This window comes from Morchella sextelata (assembly GCF_020137385.1).
Source record: "Morchella sextelata strain SCLS chromosome Unknown scls_7, whole genome shotgun sequence".
Classification (NCBI taxonomy): domain Eukaryota; kingdom Fungi; phylum Ascomycota; class Pezizomycetes; order Pezizales; family Morchellaceae; genus Morchella; species Morchella sextelata.
Genome location: NW_025408622.1, coordinates 1,878,822 through 1,896,453, shown reverse-complemented (window position 1 = coordinate 1,896,453; position 17,632 = coordinate 1,878,822). Strand labels below are relative to the sequence as shown.

The window sequence follows — 17,632 nt, the reverse complement described above, 5'->3', positions numbered from 1 at the left end:
TTATGGGTACATATCGACAACGGGACGAACGATTTAACCCCGCTCTTCCCCCCCCCCCCCCCCGGGGGGACCCCATTGATTCATGCCGTCGTGGGAAAGTAGTTATGTATGTATATCAGTAGGTAGCAGCAGCAGCAGCAGCAGCAATTGAGCAGGGCCAGTAGAAGGTACGGGCAAACAGGCAGGCAGGCAGATGTCAGGTAGGTATGGGTATGTAGATGTAGGGTAAGGCGAGCTACTAGCTAGGGAGCAGAGGCCATGTCCATTCGCGTCGACCCGTCGGTGCATAGATAAAAGGATCGCGCGGGACACGAAATTATTTTCATTGGCTAGCTGCAGGGCAGGATATTTTGTGCTGTGCATCAAAAAATCAAAAAATCAAATGTTTTGGCAAAGCCAAAAAAAAAAAAAAAAAGAGAGAGAGACAGGACCAGAGCTTTGACTGTCGTCGTTGTTGTTGACTTGCTTTGACTCGACCTTGCGCAATTGCTTGCTTGCTTGCTCGCGGCCGCTTGTGCTGTTGTTTGGAGGCTTACTGCTTTGGTGTAACCCGCGCATTTATCCGTGCCAAACCGCTTTGACTGTTGCTGCTGTTGCGTTGCTGCTGCTGCTGCTGCTGGTGATGCTGCACGACTTAAAGTTGCCTTGATTGGCGATTGGTCGGATTGATTGCCTACATGTAAATAGGGTAGGTAGAGTAGAGCAGAGCAGGTGAGTAGAGTAAGAAAGGGAAATTGGGAAGGGCGAAGGAAGGAAAGTATGCCAATAGCAATGCCAATTGCAGAGGTACATGTGGAGTACTATCGAGGCCGGCAGCACAGCAGCTAGCTCTAATAACCGCCTATCTAGAGTAATTATAATACTCTACCTTACCTTAGTAGACCTTGACAGAGTACAGCTTAGCTGTCATAGGTAGGTATAAGACTTCCATAAATTGTTTATGTAGAGCAGCTGTTGTTTGTACATGTGTGTGTGTGTGGATGTGTGCCATGGACCGGCGGTACCTTCTTCTTGTTCTGCGTGATCTTGTTTGTCGATGTGGTCGATGTCGTGTCGGTGATCTGCCCAAGCAAGAGCCGCATTAAGGAGATCGGGGGAGGATTGTGGTGGTGGTGGTGGTGCCGCTGGTGGTGCTGTTGGTGGTGCTTGACGAGATGCAGATATCTATCGTCGTCGACCAGCGCTCTCGACCCCACCACCCTTCTTCTCTTTTTTTTTTTTTGCTTTGCAATTAAGACGGTGTTCTTATGGCGATCGGGTATGTATGTACGGGTTGATGTTTCGTTGGCGGTTTTCTGCTAGCTAGCTGTTGGGATTAACCTTGTATGACGTTTCTCGCTGCCTGCTCTCTCTTCTCTCTTTCCAACTCCCCGAGTTGTCTATCCTGGCTGGCGGGCCATGACCTTCTTTGTCGATAGATAATTTCGTTTCTTTCTTGCGGGACGGGGGGTGGGGAAAAAAAGCTGTTACCCTAGTTGAATATCCAGAATTAGCGAAGTTTCGTGTGATGTGAACTGAACCCTTTATTTTCTTTTCCTCTGGCGAACACCCGCTGCCGAACCACATACCCTCTCCCCCCCCCCCCCCCCCACACACCTCACTCCCCCCAAAGGCAGGGGTAGTGTAGCACCACCGGCCGGACAAACCACTGACTGACCTCAAACCAAACCAAACCCCACCACCACCAACGACGTCCGCCAAAACACCCAATATGCCCCAATTGGCCAACCCACCCGCCCAACTTGTTCTCTAGAGGTTTTTTGCGTTGTGGCTGAATTGATGAAATCTGACCTTGCTACTACGACTCTCTTTCATGGAACTTGGGGTTGTGTTTGTTAATTTGTTTCAATTACTATTTGTACAATTGCTTTCTCGAGCTCTGTTTCCAGCTCTCTTGATCTGCCTCTCTCTCTCTCTCTCTCTCTCTCGAGATCCCCCCCTGCCTCCCCACCAATGACCGCTAAATCGACGTAAAAAAATAAAACTGGAAAAGATGACCCACGATAAAAACACGCGACACAAATGAAAACCGTAGAAAAACAACCAAAAAGAAAGAAAAAATATCATACAATCAAACAAAAAAAAGGCCCATTTTTTTTTCTCTTTTGCGCGCGCGGTCATGACCGTTTCGGCTCCCACGCCATAACAGTTCCCATATTTATGCCCTCGATGCAGGGCAGGCGCTCGCCAATGACCTTGAAGCCCATACTCGAGTAGAGCTTCTCGCCCACGGCGCTCGACTCGATGCCGGCCCAGACCTTGTCCTCGATAGCGCGGTCGAGGCCCCACTGCACAAGGTGCCTGCCAATGCCCTTGCGCTGCTGCGCCGGGTCGACGCCGAGCCAGTGCAGGTGCCAGCGGGTCTTGCGCTCGGCCGTGTCCCAGTGCAGCTTCTCGAGGGTGTTGCTTGCGATGCGGAGCCTGGTTGCGGCGACGGGGTCGGCGGAGGGGTCTGGAGCGATGACGGCGTTTATTCGGTCTGTGACGTTTACGAGGAATCTTTCGAGGCCTGTATAGTAGGGCAATTAGCTATTTGTGACTTCAATTGAAGGTGTAGTGGAAGGGGAGAGAGGAGGGGAAAGCTTACGGAGAAGAATGCCGTCACGCTCGGCCTTGACCTTCTGTGCGATTGCGTCGTTCCCCAGGCGCTCCCACATTGCGTATCCGACGACCTCGCCGTCGTCGTTCTCGGCGACCAGCAGGCGCATTGAGGGCTTCAGCATTGCGTTGCGCGCATGGCGGAGACGGGTGTAGCGGAAGGACTCGTAGTACTCGTGCCGCCGGGGGTTGAGGTTGTCGAAGAGAGCGTTGTGGAGGAATGCCTGGCTGCTGATGTCGGCCACCCTGTTGAGGTCCTTGATGGTTGCTTCTCGTACCCGGATGTTCATCTTGATCCGCGGTGAGGGTGAGGAGGGTGCTGTGGATGAGGGTGTACTTGAAGGGATTGAGGGAGGTGTGGAGATGGGTGAGGGTGTGGAGGTTGAGGTGGTTAATGGTATAGACATTGCAATTATGGGTTGTGAGTAGTAGAAGACCTTATTGTGAAGGTTGGTTGTGAAGATGTTTGATAGTGGTGGTGGTGGTGGTGGTAGGTAGTAGTAGTAGTAGTTATAGTAGTAGACGGTGGTGGTGCTCCGTATATATGTTGAGTAGTATTAAGTAGGTACAGTGAGGCAGGTGGGTGGGCCTGGGTACTATATATTGATATTGAGGAATTGCGGGGAGGATCGATTGGGTTGGGGGGTGCACTGATTTCCTTGACCGCAGGTGCGGCCAGACCATGGTATATATATACCACGGAGGAGTTTCATTCGTGCTAGTAGTAGTTAGTAGGCCATCAGTGATCGTAGTTCCAAGCTTGGCTAGTATCATATTAGCACCCTACCTACCCCAGCAGCAGCAGCAGCAGCAGCAGCCAGCAGCTGCAGAGTAAGTAAAGTAGAGTAACTCACTTTTCCATGGGTCCCTCTTTCCCTTCCTTCCTTCCTCCATCATGTCCTGTCCTGTCCCCCCATCCTCAACCAGTCTAGTGGGGCGCTGTCATTCTAACCTCATTATCGCCGATATTTGTTTTCTTTTTTCCTCCCTTCTCCCAATCCGTTAGGAAGCAGAGAAGATCAAAAAAAGGACTCTCTCTCTCAAAAGCCAAAATCTCACGGTAATGAATGCGTTGTCCGGCCCCAAGAAAGTAGACCCCGCATTTGTTGTTGTCGTGCCTAGGAAGTGGAAAGAGGGCAAGAAAAAAAAAAAGCGATTACCACGTTTGCAACAAGTCAATGATCGTTGCGGTGGTGGTGGTGGTGGTGGCCGTACGTGGTTGTGGTGGCGGCGGGCTGTCTCATACTGACCTAACGAGCAACCTCACTCTCTCCGACTTCTGTATGCGGAAGGTTCCCTGCCTAACTATCTACTTTCTCGACTTACAATTCGGGACCCAGATGCTCCGATAGCTACTCTTGTACATATATGCAATTTTGAATGAACCAACTTGCGATCCCTAGCAGCGCAGCAACAAGCAGCAGCAGCAGCAGAAGATATTGTTTTTAGCGATACCTTACATGAACGCCTGCCTGATGCTGCTGCTGCACAGAGTGCACATATCATGATTCCCATATTTTCTCTCAATTTCATGATTGGCCCCCTTGTAGAGATTTAGAGGTTGTTCCCGAGGGAGCGGGGGTTAGATTATGTGGAGCAGCGAGTAAAAGTAAAAGTAACTAGGGGGGGGGGGAGTGTTTTGCTGCAAGCGCAAGCCTTGTTCCCCCCTCCCTCGCTCTCTCTATCTCTCATGCTATGCTCAAGAAAAACCACCAATTGGTGTTTCCCTGGCTGCCGATCGACCGACTGCCCCGAACGACCGGCCGTGTTACAGTTACCAGGACTAGTAAGGGCCGCTTTGTGGGACACAACTGACAGAATCTTGGTCCAAGATTGATTCGGAAGGAACATGAAATTACTAAGTGGCCTAGAGTAGAGTAGGTATGCAGAGCATACCCGCTCTCTCTCTAGAGGTCGAGAGATGTAGCGCGCGCCTTGTCCGGGGGTTGTTGGTTTCAATTGCTGTAATGCTGTTGTTGCCATGGCGACGAACGGCCGTTTGCCTCCTGGCTTTTGCGGATTTTTTTTGTTGCAATGCTCGCGTCGAGGTCACTGAGATAGGAAGGCAGACGCAGAGAGAGGTGTTTTCGAAGGCTCGCGAAGAGAGAGAGGTATGTACGAGGTATGTACTTTGGACTGGGTACGTATTCTGGTCGTAACTGCACGAGCATAATCTAGAGATGTAGGTAAGAGTAGAGTACATATGTGCCATACTCTACTTCTGATGTCCTACCTATGTAGCTATGCTAATCTACATGTAATTAACTATACCTGCTCCTTGGGATAACAAGGCAGCCAGACAGATATAACCAGATGGAAACTCTACATAGGATAGAATAGAATGCCTAGAACAGATACACACAGGCACGTCGTCGTATCGATAAAGATACATCATGTCGTGCTGTATGTACCTGCCCGACGACGCGACTAGATACGTGCTCTGCAGCAGCCAGCCAGCCAGCAAAGACCAGACGATGCCGTTGCCAAGAGGGGGGATTTTTCTTTTCTTTCTTTGGACGACCACACGGCAGCGTCCCGTGGGATGTGGTGTTGAGACTGGAGGTTCTGCTGCTAGGTATTGCGAGAATAGCATTAACTCGTATGTGGTAAATACATACCATGTAATTCACATTTCCGTAGTACATCCTGTACTCACCCTGTGCATACCGTACTCGCTGATTTGACCCTTCCTCTCGAGTCTCTTCTGGGACTACTCTACTCTCACTTACCTTACTCACTTTACTCTTCGGCTTTGCTTCCGCCCAAAGGGCCAGCCTGCAGATCGTCAAATTGGATGTGTGGAGTCCCCCGCACTGCAGTGCAACTTGCAAGTGCGCACTGTGCAGCAGAGTGCTCGCTCTACTCTTCCCTACCTGCTGCCTACCTACCCTAGGGTACCAGTAGAGTAGTTCTACTTTTTCTACGCGCAGGCGCTGGACGCCGTCCATGGGCCAAAGCATAGCATAAGGGTACTTTTTTTTTCTTCCCTTTCGACCCTTTTTTTCCCTTTTCCCTACCATCCCACACCTTTTTCCCCGCTTCTCCCCTCCCCTTTGCCCACCCGGGACCCCCATCCTGTTTGCGGATCAGGTAGCCGAGCGGTGATCCGCCAACAGATCAGGTAACGCTAGGGTAAGCTGATGGGATGATATCACAACAACAACGAACCGGGAAAACACCCAGCCCCAGTCTATGAAAGTAGAGTTAGGTACTCTAGCTCGTAGGGTTCTGGAGGTAGGTTAGGTATCGCGTTGCCCATACCGCCCGTGCGCGAGGAAAAACACTGGAAATAAGGAAAATTGCATATCTGCCCTACGGACCTTCCACATCACATACATGACACAGACAGGCAGGCACATCATCCAATTCATGCTGCACTGGTTGTCTTTCTAATAATAGCCAGCCATGTTTCTGGTTGCTGGTTGCTGGGGAGGTAGGTCGTGAAAGAACTAGGAAATGATTGTCAAGGGGAAGGGAATTGGGACCCCCATACGGTATGTGGAGAGAGCGAGCAATGAGGTGGAGGAGGAGGTCGTCCGTGGTGGAGGAGAGAGGGAGGGGACCCTGCCTCAGCCTGGGTTTACTCTCCATGGTTTGCAAATCGCGCCTATGTACACTCTGCTCTAGCGAGGGAGAGGTTAGGTTAGTTAGCGGATTGTTACTCGCGAGCCGTTGTTGCTTAATCAGTAGGTTTGTAGCGGGCCCCACCAGAGCCGCCCCTGGATCACAGGGTATCACTCTCTGTTTTCTCTCTCGTGAACTTCCCTCCTCGAAGGCCCTACCGTCCCGACGTGTTTTCTCACGATCGTATCAAATTCCGGGTATGCCCGTAGGGCAACGTCATTATCCTATTTCCTTTATCCTATCCCGCCAGCTAGCTTCATGATCATAGCTACATGCTAGCTAAGGATATCATTTCACGGATATAATATCTAGGTTTTTTTTTTTTTTTTTTTTTTAACCATCACGAACAATGTTTGCCGAGCTTTCAAATTATAGAGTAGAAAAATCCGATTGCAGGGCCATATCTAAACGCAAAATCACGCGACCCAAACAGGAGTTTTATCCGCTTCAGGCAACTTGCCGTGGGGATTCGGTTGGGAGAAATACAGGACTTGGCATCGGTCCGGGGTGGGGGGAGGGTAAAATGTAGGTAGAGTAGATACTTCCATGGGTACAGAGTGCCTACCGCGGTACGATACTCTGGAGTAAGGGTAAGGATACCAAGGAAGGTAGGGAAGGGAGTCAAGGGCCAGCACTGCCCGCCCCCTGTCTGGCCCTTTTTTCAAGCTTCAGAATCACGGACGCCCGCTGCTGAAGCGAGACGAGATGAACTTTGTGTTTTGGGGGGCCGGAGGTGGGAGGAAGTGGTGGTGGAAAGTCATTCAAGGTTTGGCCGTTTCAGTTTGGTGTTTTACGGGCAGCCAGCGCAGCTAAATAAACGTCATGCTCGGTGTTTCGTCTGGCTTGTACGGTCTGTGCTCCACGATATGTATGAAGCATGTAGGGTGGAGCTTCCTACATACTGTACACACTCTACTCTATTGTATGCAGGCAGCAAAGTATGGCCTCGAGCTCGATCTCTAATCTCCAGTCTTCAAGTTGCACAATGCGCGTGGCAGACATGTGTCCATGTAGCTCGCACAGATGTTTCTTTATGTCGTCGTCGCTTTCAATTGTCTTTCGGGGACCTTTCGGGCCCCCGACCTCATCACTCCCTTCGCGAGTGAATAGCCGTCATACCCGGGGCGTTCCTACACGATGCGATGTTTAAGCGCTCTGGCTCGGGCGGGGGCTTGCAATTGCTTGCAGGCCGATTCTCAGTTCTCGGACATGACGATGATACATGCCTATGGGCCTCGACCGGGTAGAGCAAGGTACCATGTATATACCATAAGTAGCACACACTGTACAGGTAACTAAGCCGATGTTTACCTCCTCGCGAGAGCGAGATCGAGAGAGGGCATCAAAACCTGTGATATGCAACTCCTGCTCTATATCCGGTACTCTGCTATAGGGCCTGGAACATGTGTTGGTTAAAATTGGACCTGAAAGTAGTACTGCGATCTCACGACGTAATTTGTCGCCCACGCACGAGGGCAAGACGCAATTCCCCTGAGCGTCAAGCTGGCTGCTGCTGGGCTTGCTTCAATTGCGGGAGCGGCGTCCATGGCCACATCGCACGGAGGCAATGCAATTTCAGAGACAAGACACGCGAATTTGAAGGTTACGGCGGCGCGGTTCAGAAAAAAAAGAGTTATATTGTTTATTTGTGGTGTAGATGCGAGATCTGGGAGGTACAGCCGGCGATATCGATAGGGTGTCACGGGTAGGATAGCTGGGGTAGGGGACTCGAATACGGTCACTGAGGTATGGTATGCTCTTGCCGGTTGATGATCGACTACTTAGTAAGGATTTTCTAACTTCGCAATTTGACCTTACTCGCGCCTGTAACTAGAGTGGAGCGGAGGGAGGTTTGTAGATCTGAGACGTTGCTGGTTGCCTTAGACAGCTTTCTATCTTTGGGATGTGACAGGAGGGCATGGCTCATCACACCCGTGTTAGAAGGTCGTTCCTGTAACACGGAGTCGTGACAGACGCTGGTTGGCACGTGCATCCTTCCATCCCTTCTGTCCGTAATCAATGCTGACATACCGTGACACCGTACAGAGGTCGTGACAGACAGCCTTATGGATCATTGGCACTTACTCAACTCTAGCTACATGATGCATCTATGGCATATTCCACGATTGTTTCCAGGACGGATCGCTAATGACCAAGCAAAGCAGCTACGGTCTGAATAGACGTCGATAGCCGACCTGAACAATGCTAGCTTCCCCCTCCCCTCAATGCATCGTAAAGATAGAGCAGGTACTTACACTAGTAGGCACCACATAGCTGCTGACATCTGTTGTCTCGCACCATGGGGCTGGGTTTCGTAAGTTCGAGCCCTAACCAGAGTACTCTAGCTACTCGCTCTAGGTAGCTAAAGTAGCAGAGCTCTAGTTAGCTCTGCACCCGTAGCTACTGACAGCTTCTTCTGCTTCTTCGCGGTCGGCAGATTGGAATTCATACTGGACTCACATAGGAAAGGGACGAATGCCCTATGTAGAGGGTACATACAGTTACCTGGTCACGTCACCTATGGGGGAGCAGTGTCTCAGCTTGCACGATGTTACAGCTCTGCCTCCTACATGTAGTTACTTTCCGGATATGGAACCTCTAAGCATTCCATACTAGCCCACGATGCTTGATGGGATCGTCGGATGAACTTTTTTTTTTTTTTTTCTTAATTCCCCTCCATCAGATGGATGAGGAGTTGCATCTTCTGCATACTCTAGCAGGCCTATCGTATAATTTCCCACGGTTTGGGTCTAGCACTTGCAGATAGCGAAAAAAATAAAATCGGACTTTTTTTCTTCTCCCTTATCGCTGCTGCGCATGGAGTTATCTTGCGAGTCGGGTTTTAAACGTGACTTGATGCTGATACTCTAGCTTCGTGAGCTAGCTACTGTAGCTGTTAGGAGCTACTCTATTAGAGTTGCCTAACTACCTCCTATACATGTAGATACCCTACCTATAGGATCGCCTGGTAAGGCTTATATGCGTCATGCGCGGATTATCGTCCCAAGCAGCAAAGAGAAGGGAGAAAAAAACCTTCGGATTAATCACCACGTGTGTCCACTGGCTTTTCCGGAGGTTCGGGTGTACGTACGGTATTTGGGGGGGGGGAACTCAATTTTGTTGTTGGGAAAAAAAAGTTGAAGGTTGATTGACATGATACCATACTCTCTCTACATGAGTAACTATTGTCGGCGTGACTGAGGATGGAGAAGGAGGGGATGAGGACGAGGAGGTTTGACGCGCGCATATGCTCTACTCTATCGATTGAGGCTCTCCCCCCCCGCCAGGATGTACCTACTCTACTCTGCCGGATATCGAGGAGAGTGCTAGCGCAGGCATCGTGGTGATAGAGTATGACATACATGCATGGAATGGTTCCCATTGGGGGGGGTTTTGTTTTAAAAGAAAGAGAGAAAAAAACCGTCTGCAGCTAGAAAACGGCCACATTGTCATGTGATAGGGTAGTAGTAGGTAGGTCATAATAATAAAAACTCGCTATGGCCGGATATGGAGGGGAGTAGCCAGGAGATCGGGATGGAAAATCATCGTGCAGCTAGTAGGAAAATTGTATTTCCGGAGGAGATATGCAGCTAGTGAGGGATCTGATGTGTCGGATTCTGGAATGATGGAGTAGAGTACCAAGAGCGCCTGTAATCGACAGGAGGGGTTAGCTGCTGGTATGGTCCGTGGATCTACTCTAGGCTCAGACATACAGCTGCGTTTTCTTTGACTCTAGTTTTGGTTACGCAGTGATGAAGGGATCCTGGCTGAAAAAAGTATCGAGTGAGAGGCTGTGATCATATTGCAGGGACAGGGGGACGTTGATAACCATAAATCAACTACCCGCCCCAACCGACCAAAAAGTAGTCGCCTTGCGATTTTCCAGGATCAAGAACTTTGAGGGGAGTGAGTCAACCTTTCTCCGTGATCGATGGTGGATCTAGATATCTTTTTTATCTTTCTACAGATAGATCGCGGAGATGATGAGAAGTGGTAGGTCGAGGCGGGCGTGCATGTGCATGCTTGATTGCTTTGTTGTTTTGTTATTGTGCGAAGTAAAAGTGAGTATATATGTAGTATGTAGAGTAATGCTCCCGAGGAGCATGCATAGTGCTCCTAGATGTTTTGCGAGTATTGACATAGTGAATATGTTGAAGAGATGCGTAACGTGCACGCAAAGTACACGCATAACTGCGTACTCTATGCATCCTTTTCTCTACTGAAACAGGTAATGGAGGAGTTCATATAATCGACGATAGGTATATACGCACTGTCGAAATTCTCTGTAAATGACACATCAGCCTGTTTCCTCTCGTTATGCCACCTATCTACATTAGGAAAGTAAATTTCGGCCTAATTTTGCCTTGTCAAAATTGCCTTATGATTTTTATCGGAGATAAGCGAAATAGTTTAATTGAATCTCAACGTAATTGGCGGGGGTTTTATTTTCCCTAACTTTTTTGAAAATAGGATTAGTAGATGCATGAGTTTGTGGGTTTATAATCGAAACTGTATATGTATGCCGAGGTACATGTAGTAGTGGATGTTTGGTTTCAGGAAATGGATCGAACACAGTCAAAGCCTAGAAAATGTTTCGAGGCCGCCGGATCGATGGCTGGAATCGATAATGTAGACAGAAGAAATACTAAAGGAGTAAGCTCTTGGGAGTTTAGACAGCTCATGTTATTGGTACTTTGTGGAATACTGACGAATTTCATTTTTTTTTGGTGCTGCCAAGTGATAATATGTGGACGGGATACGTATGTAGATGCCACGATGCTTAAACACTTCATAAAGTTCACACCAACTTTAAGCTAAGATTTTGTACGTCTACATTTATATCTGAGGGACTCCTCGAGAGAGGGCTATGGACGACGCTTAACCGAACTATATATACTAAGATGTAATTGTTGATGGGAGTGAGGTAAATACGCATCCGGATCAATATGTATCTTAGGCGCATAAATCATGATAGAGAAAGTGAGTGATATTTCATGATTTTGAATATGGCCCTCGGAAGAGGGTACGTACATGTAGCCTTACTCCTGATGGAGTAGTTAGTGCCACGGGTGCCGGACCATCCTCTTGTACTAGTTCGTTCACTTCACTTCACTTCCTTCACACTTCATAGTCAACTAAGTTATCACTCAGCGTCCGTTCCATCGACACCATGGAGGGAGACCTTGATGTGCTCGACTTGAGGTATCAAGGACCTATCGTGCGTGAAAAGCTGTCCACTTTTTGGTGTTGGTATTGGCTTTTCGGGTATCCTTTCCAGTCACTGAAAGATACCAATCAAAGAGTGGTCTAATGGAAACACATGTACAGTGCATGTACTAGCCAGTTGAGAAATCGTGTGTCGGCCCCGGTCATCAAAGTTTTGGTTCAAACTAGAGATGGGAGTAGTAGTAATCGGATTAACACTACTAATGATGGGCACGAGACAAGACGAGACCATTTCGGATTAATTCTCGTCTTATCTCGAGACCGATATAAGCTAAACTCAATCCATATCGGAGGTAAGAATCTGTACACAAATGTAGTTTTTCATCATTAATAACATCTAAAAGTAAACGGGAGACTAGAAATCATTGACAAAAATGGTATATTGAACTTAAGTCCAAAGTGCACACTCGATTTGCACTCAATCAGAAGAGGCCTGGGCATGAGGGATCCTTATTTGGATCATCCAGTATCACTCGGAGGTCGAGATCTCGAGATTTTGAAAAAGGCCCCAAGACATTTCGCCTTGTCCTGGGTCGTCTCGTTAGGTCTTAATCACAGTATGGTCCACGATGCCGAGTGGCCTTGTGGCTTTGCTTCGAGACCATGACTTCGAGGCCGGGCGATACCGAGAGCCTTTTTTTTGTTTTTGTTTAACTCATTAATTGTATGTAGACCGTAGTCTATATGACAATATCGCACTACCCCAGAAATTCCCGATCATTTCCTCCACCTCTCGCGCAGTAAGGAAAATAAAATAAATAAAGAAAGAATCGCGAAAACAATAGGCTAGTAGCCTGTAACAAATGAAAATCAAAATCATCGTAACTTATGAGTGTAAGAGATAGTAGCTTATGGAATAAGAAATAGTAACTTATGAAAAACCCCGGGGCTATTGGCTGTCTCTCAGCCCGCCCCACCCCATTCTAATTTCCCTCGTCTCTTAATTCCTCTCTGTCCTCGTCTCTTCCCCCTCTTTCATGTCGCCATTTGGTGAATCGTTTCCAGATTCCTAGTGCCGTCTGGCGATACCGAGAGCTTGCAAGGCCAAGGAAACTCGAAACCACAAATCTGATAGGCCTCAAGGTGCTTCAAGACCGCCAAACTAGAGTGTATTTTTGAATATAATATAGACTCAGGTCTGTATCGCACTAAGTCTAGGTATCAACCTACTATTATCACCCAAATTTCCAGTACTTGGCGGTCTCGAGATTCCTCGAGACAGCTCGAGGCCACCCCCCCCCCCACCCCCGGAAACCTCGAGACCAGAAAAGGCCAATGTTAAACAGAATCGAGCGGCCTCGGCACCACTAGTCTAGCTCTCCATCTCCCCTCGAGCGATTTCGTGGACCACACTAGCCCATCATTAATTACTACAGTACTTTTTATTCTTTTCATATACCAATTAAAGTGCGAGGCCACGACTTACTGATTTATTTTTACATTAGAGGAAGAGGGCGTGGGATGGTATCTGCCAGGTTTTAGCGAGGAAATGATTGGAATGCATGAAACCTGGTTCCAGGTCATGTCGAAACTTTCACATATTTAGCCGAATCTGCTAGATGGGTATTATAGTAATATTCTATTATAACTATATGTACCTATGCACGTACATAGGTAATTATGCTCATATATACATTACCGCCCGAATGGGTATTTTTATAAGCCTCCAGTAACGATTTACTGCCAAATAAGTGTTAAATAAGATCTTATAGACAAACAATGGTGGTATTAGCCTTAATTAGGGATAAGGCTCTTTCTTGGGTAAGAGTTTTTCAAAAATAAGGTATATATACGGCTTGTTTTATGTATAAGTATTAGATCTAGATGATTATTATCAAGTAGCTTAAGTCTTTACACCAGATACCCCTTATCCATCAAATAAGGCTTTTCTAAGGTTTTTCGGTGAATAAGGTTTATATAAGGCTTAAAAATTCGCATTATATTGGTTGTATATTACTTTCAGCGCCGGAATTTCAGTTTTCCTATGGCTCAGTGGGTAGCATGAGGTATATGCTACCTGCAAGGCTCTGGGTTCAACCCCCCGCCCTTTTCTTTTTGTCACCAAGTACATATCCTTATTTAAAAATAAGCCTTAAAAATTCAATAAGCGTTATATAAGCCTTATATAATTATAATCCGAAATAAGCCTTATAATTCGAAACAATCCTTACTTGAGATAATGATTATTGGTCCGAGTTTATTACTGGAGACGTAAAAACGGAATAAGCAATATGCGAGCAAAAACGGTTAAATAAGCCTTATTTAAGCGTTATATAACCCTTATAAAAATACCCCTTCGGGCCGTAAAGTAATCCCCAAGCACACTTCCGCTATGTGACTACACGGGCTGATCAAGTGGTTGGCGGCGTCTTTGAGTTATGATGATTGGACGCAAGAAACCGGTCGCAGCTTCCGTCCTTGTCCTACGTTACCCTAAGCTATTTAAGTGAATAAACTAGAAAGTGCACAATTACCTGAGTAGGACTTGGTATAGTTCTCTGACAATGATAGCTACGTCTAGAAATAATAGTGCTCGTTAATTTTTCGAGGCATTTCCGGACTGTATTTGGTCCGCATATATATATGAGCCAGGAGCTTGTATATGTTACGTCCCCACTTGAGCACGAGTCCGTTCGAGGCGGGCTCAAGAAATTGGCTCGACTCATGGGCTATGCAGGCCCCGGCCCCGGAAGCTCGTACAAACCTGATTGAGGATCACTCCTGATGTAATAGTGTTGATTATGAATAATTCGACAAAATAAACCGAACTTAGGTTTATACTTTATATAGGCCACCAACGAAAATAAAATCAAAGAGATCATTAGTCGATTCACAAAGTCCGTTGCATGTTGGCCAATCGCCACGATTGACTACCAGTCTAGAAACGTCATAAAATAGCGAGTAGTAGCTCTTTTAATACGAAACAACAAATTGTCTCAGACATCATGTGATAGGTCAGGGAGTTAAAGTAAACGACCCTGCGTCCTGCGTTCGTGGGCCTTCTACCTTTGGTTACCTGATGAGGTACTTGCCGGCCGGTCAGGAGGATCCGATCGTACAGATGCACATGCAGCACTTAGCTGGGCATTCTGACCAATTGGCGTGGAGTGTATAACTCGATATGAGCCTAGGATTGTTCCCTTACTTAGACTCAACCTTGTCTAGATCTATGGTGAAGATATCCGCATCTAAAAAGCTTTTTCTGGGAGGTGGCTGGTATTTGGTTTATTCCATGTGTACTTATAATAATTCGTTTGACTAAAAATAGTAATAGTATACTCTTACAGCTCTAAATAGTTACTAGAAGCTATACAATGGATGGAGCCTATGTAATCCATCGATTTCACGTGCACAGAATTAATATGTGGAAATTCGATATAACTATAAAAAGTTGGTTTTAGATTTTTATGATTGAGTACATAAAGATTCAAGGAGTGATATATGTAAATCAAGAAACAAACCAGACTCAATTAAGAGCCCAGCAAGTTTTTCCACAAAAGCAACAAATGAAATATACAAGGAGCGTCCATGAAACCCTGATATCCTCCATCTTCAAATCATCTCATACCATGTGTATACCCGCCGTATGAAGACCAAATGGTCAAACTAAACCTGCTGGAGAGCTCCGTTGACGCACTTGTACTCGCTGGTCTTGTAGCAAGCCTTTCCGCAAAGGTTGGGGTATGTGACAGGGCAAAGCTGCTGATCGTTGATGCAAACGTACTAGGGAGACATTCAAAATCAGAGTCTTGCTTATTAAATATATCTATTTGAGAGGACTCACGGAGTTCTTGTCAAAGACTTGACCGTTGCAAGTGGTAACGGGAGTAAGCTGGCCGTTCTTGCAAGCATAGGCAGCTGGGTTGTAGCAGGCAATCTTGCAGTTCTGGTAGACGACACCGTTTTCAATTGGGCACAAGTAATTTCCTGGGAAGCAGGTGTACTAATAATTCAGCACATTAGCTATGACTCTTAACTGATCAATTTACTGGTGTTCTTTACCTTGGTAGGGTCGTACGGCTGGGACCCGCAGTATTTGATCTCGCGCTCCTCAAGAATGGGGCTGGCGAAAATGGAGGTTGCGAGAGCAACAAAGGCAATGATGACAGTAGCGAATTGCATTTTGAAGGTGTAGAGAAGTTTTGAGGTGGAAGATAAAGCGAATGGTTTTTTTGATAGCGAGAGTTGCTTTGAAGGCCTTGAGGAAGCTGGAATGATAGATGCTCGGTGTGGAGTGAAGAGCTATTGTTGAGGGCCATCCATCGTGGTTTATATAATTTGAGAGATGTCAATGATCTCGTATTCAGACAGTCTTAGCTTTGGTCATTCGGAAGGGTGCACCCCAAGAGGCCCTTGGAGAAGCTTTGCACGATCCTCGTATTCACACCATGCGCATGTACAGGAAAAGTATGTACATCTGTGATCGCACGATCCTGTTGAAAATTTACAACTCAGGCTGATCGACCCTTACTTTCGAATTTCTCTATGCATGGTGTGCACTGGCCATCATGCTGGAACATGTCAGCTCGACTATGATGAATTGTAAAAATGAGCTATAGAAAAATATTTCCGGAAATAGATGTAAAGAAACTGGCTGTTCGACAACCCTTGCATACATGTATGTACTGTGAAACGTTGAGTTTCTGTCAAGTCAAGCCGTGCACGCGTGGTAGGGATCAATTGTGTGAAAGGAAACTTCTAGCTCCCTTGCGTCCATGATCGAGTTCGTTAAAACCATACGGTTGTATAATTATAAGTCAATGAATGCCTTGGAGATATTTTGATTAATGGGATTAAGCTGACCACGAGATTTCCCGGTACGCCTGCAAAAGCATGCCTTGCTTTGCTTATAATGTGCTCATCAGTATACAGAGAAACCTATCATAATTCCACCCTCTCGAAATTCCATCCCTACCAAACTTCCAGCGTTCGGAGGGAACGGAATTTGTGTTTTGCTAACAAATACCTCTCTCTAGATTCCATCCCTACGATACTTCCAGCAAAGCTTAGCCACCGTGGGGGTGGAATTATGGTAGGTTTTGCTGTATATATATATTTACTCTGAAAACATTGTTTTTGAACTTTACTAATTTATAGGAAATATTCCAAGCTCTGTCAGCGCTTTTTGCCATAATTATAATGTCTTCTCATGCATTCTTAATTGCAATTGCTTAAACGAAATCAAGTTGGAGGGAGTATTATTTACTAAATTTATAAAAACCTACGATTCTGAGCATTATAAATTATCAACGTAGACGTGGGTAATGATCATAATATGAGCATCAATTATTTATAGCCAAAGGCCGAGAGATGGCTTGAGAACCCTTTTAGTACCTTAATATGATGGGAACACTCTTCTCGGCCATGGCACGATACAGGGTTCAGAATTTCTTCGAAACTCATCGATTATGGAGATAGTGGTCTTAGAGTTAGTCAGACGGCCGGAGGCCTTGATGTAGGACGTAGTGTCACAAGGAAGTTGACCAGCTGACCAGGCCCTGGCCTTACAGCATTGCTACCAGACCTGTGCGACTATGGAATTGATAGTGTTATTTTTTGGGTATTAACATCGTTGAGTACCATATATATAGTTATAACCGTTCAAAACATGCATATGTCTAACGGTGTTTCTTAATTGTGTTGTAATATATGTACTACGGTTGATCATTTGAGCAGGTTTTCTCTACTACCACCAATCAACCAACCAGCGCTCATCCACTGTAGGTATAATGGCGTTCTGTTTAGGAGAGTTACAGCTGTAGTTCCACAAATCTCTACAGAGGAACTTCTACTTCGCCTGCCGTTCTGTCTCAGTGGGGAGGAGACACATGCGCTTGTAAGCCAGATCGACTCCAGCCCATTGTTCAAATGCCACGCATCCGTCAGTTATCATAATAGACTCCGAGGAATCGAACGTCCAATCGAACGTCCAATCGAGGGCTCGCCATATCCGGGATGCTAAAAGAAGCTTCTAAAAAACATATTTTAAGTAAAAGCTATATTAATTTGAAGTAAACCGCACCTGTTTATCCTGTTTGTCGGGATGTGGGTACTTGCTTTTGATACCCATAGGGCTTCAAGTTATGTAACTATGGTTGGTTACAGACTGAGTGCGAAGGTATTCGGGACGAAATATGCCCTTTGCGGTGCAAATCGAAACCGAGCTTTGTGCTCCCACAGAAAC

The 17,632-nt window shown here is 46.6% G+C and overlaps 2 protein-coding genes across 2 annotated transcripts; both read right to left on the bottom strand.

Moving 5' to 3' along the window:
• Positions 1-2,117: 2,117 nt before the first annotated feature.
• On the bottom strand, positions 2,118-3,005 carry H6S33_012167 (uncharacterized protein; the record flags this gene model as incomplete). Its single annotated transcript, XM_044843548.1, has 2 exons — positions 2,118-2,509; positions 2,588-3,005. 2 exons carry the CDS (start codon positions 3,003-3,005, stop codon positions 2,118-2,120), a joined length of 810 nt encoding a protein of 269 aa, XP_044695835.1.
• A 12,049-nt stretch (positions 3,006-15,054) lies between these two features.
• H6S33_012166 (uncharacterized protein) lies at positions 15,055-15,570 on the bottom strand (the record flags this gene model as incomplete). The annotated part of the gene is made up of 3 exons (XM_044843547.1): positions 15,055-15,171; positions 15,233-15,391; positions 15,451-15,570. 3 exons carry the CDS (start codon positions 15,568-15,570, stop codon positions 15,055-15,057), a joined length of 396 nt encoding a protein of 131 aa, XP_044695834.1.
• Positions 15,571-17,632: the final 2,062 nt, after the last annotated feature.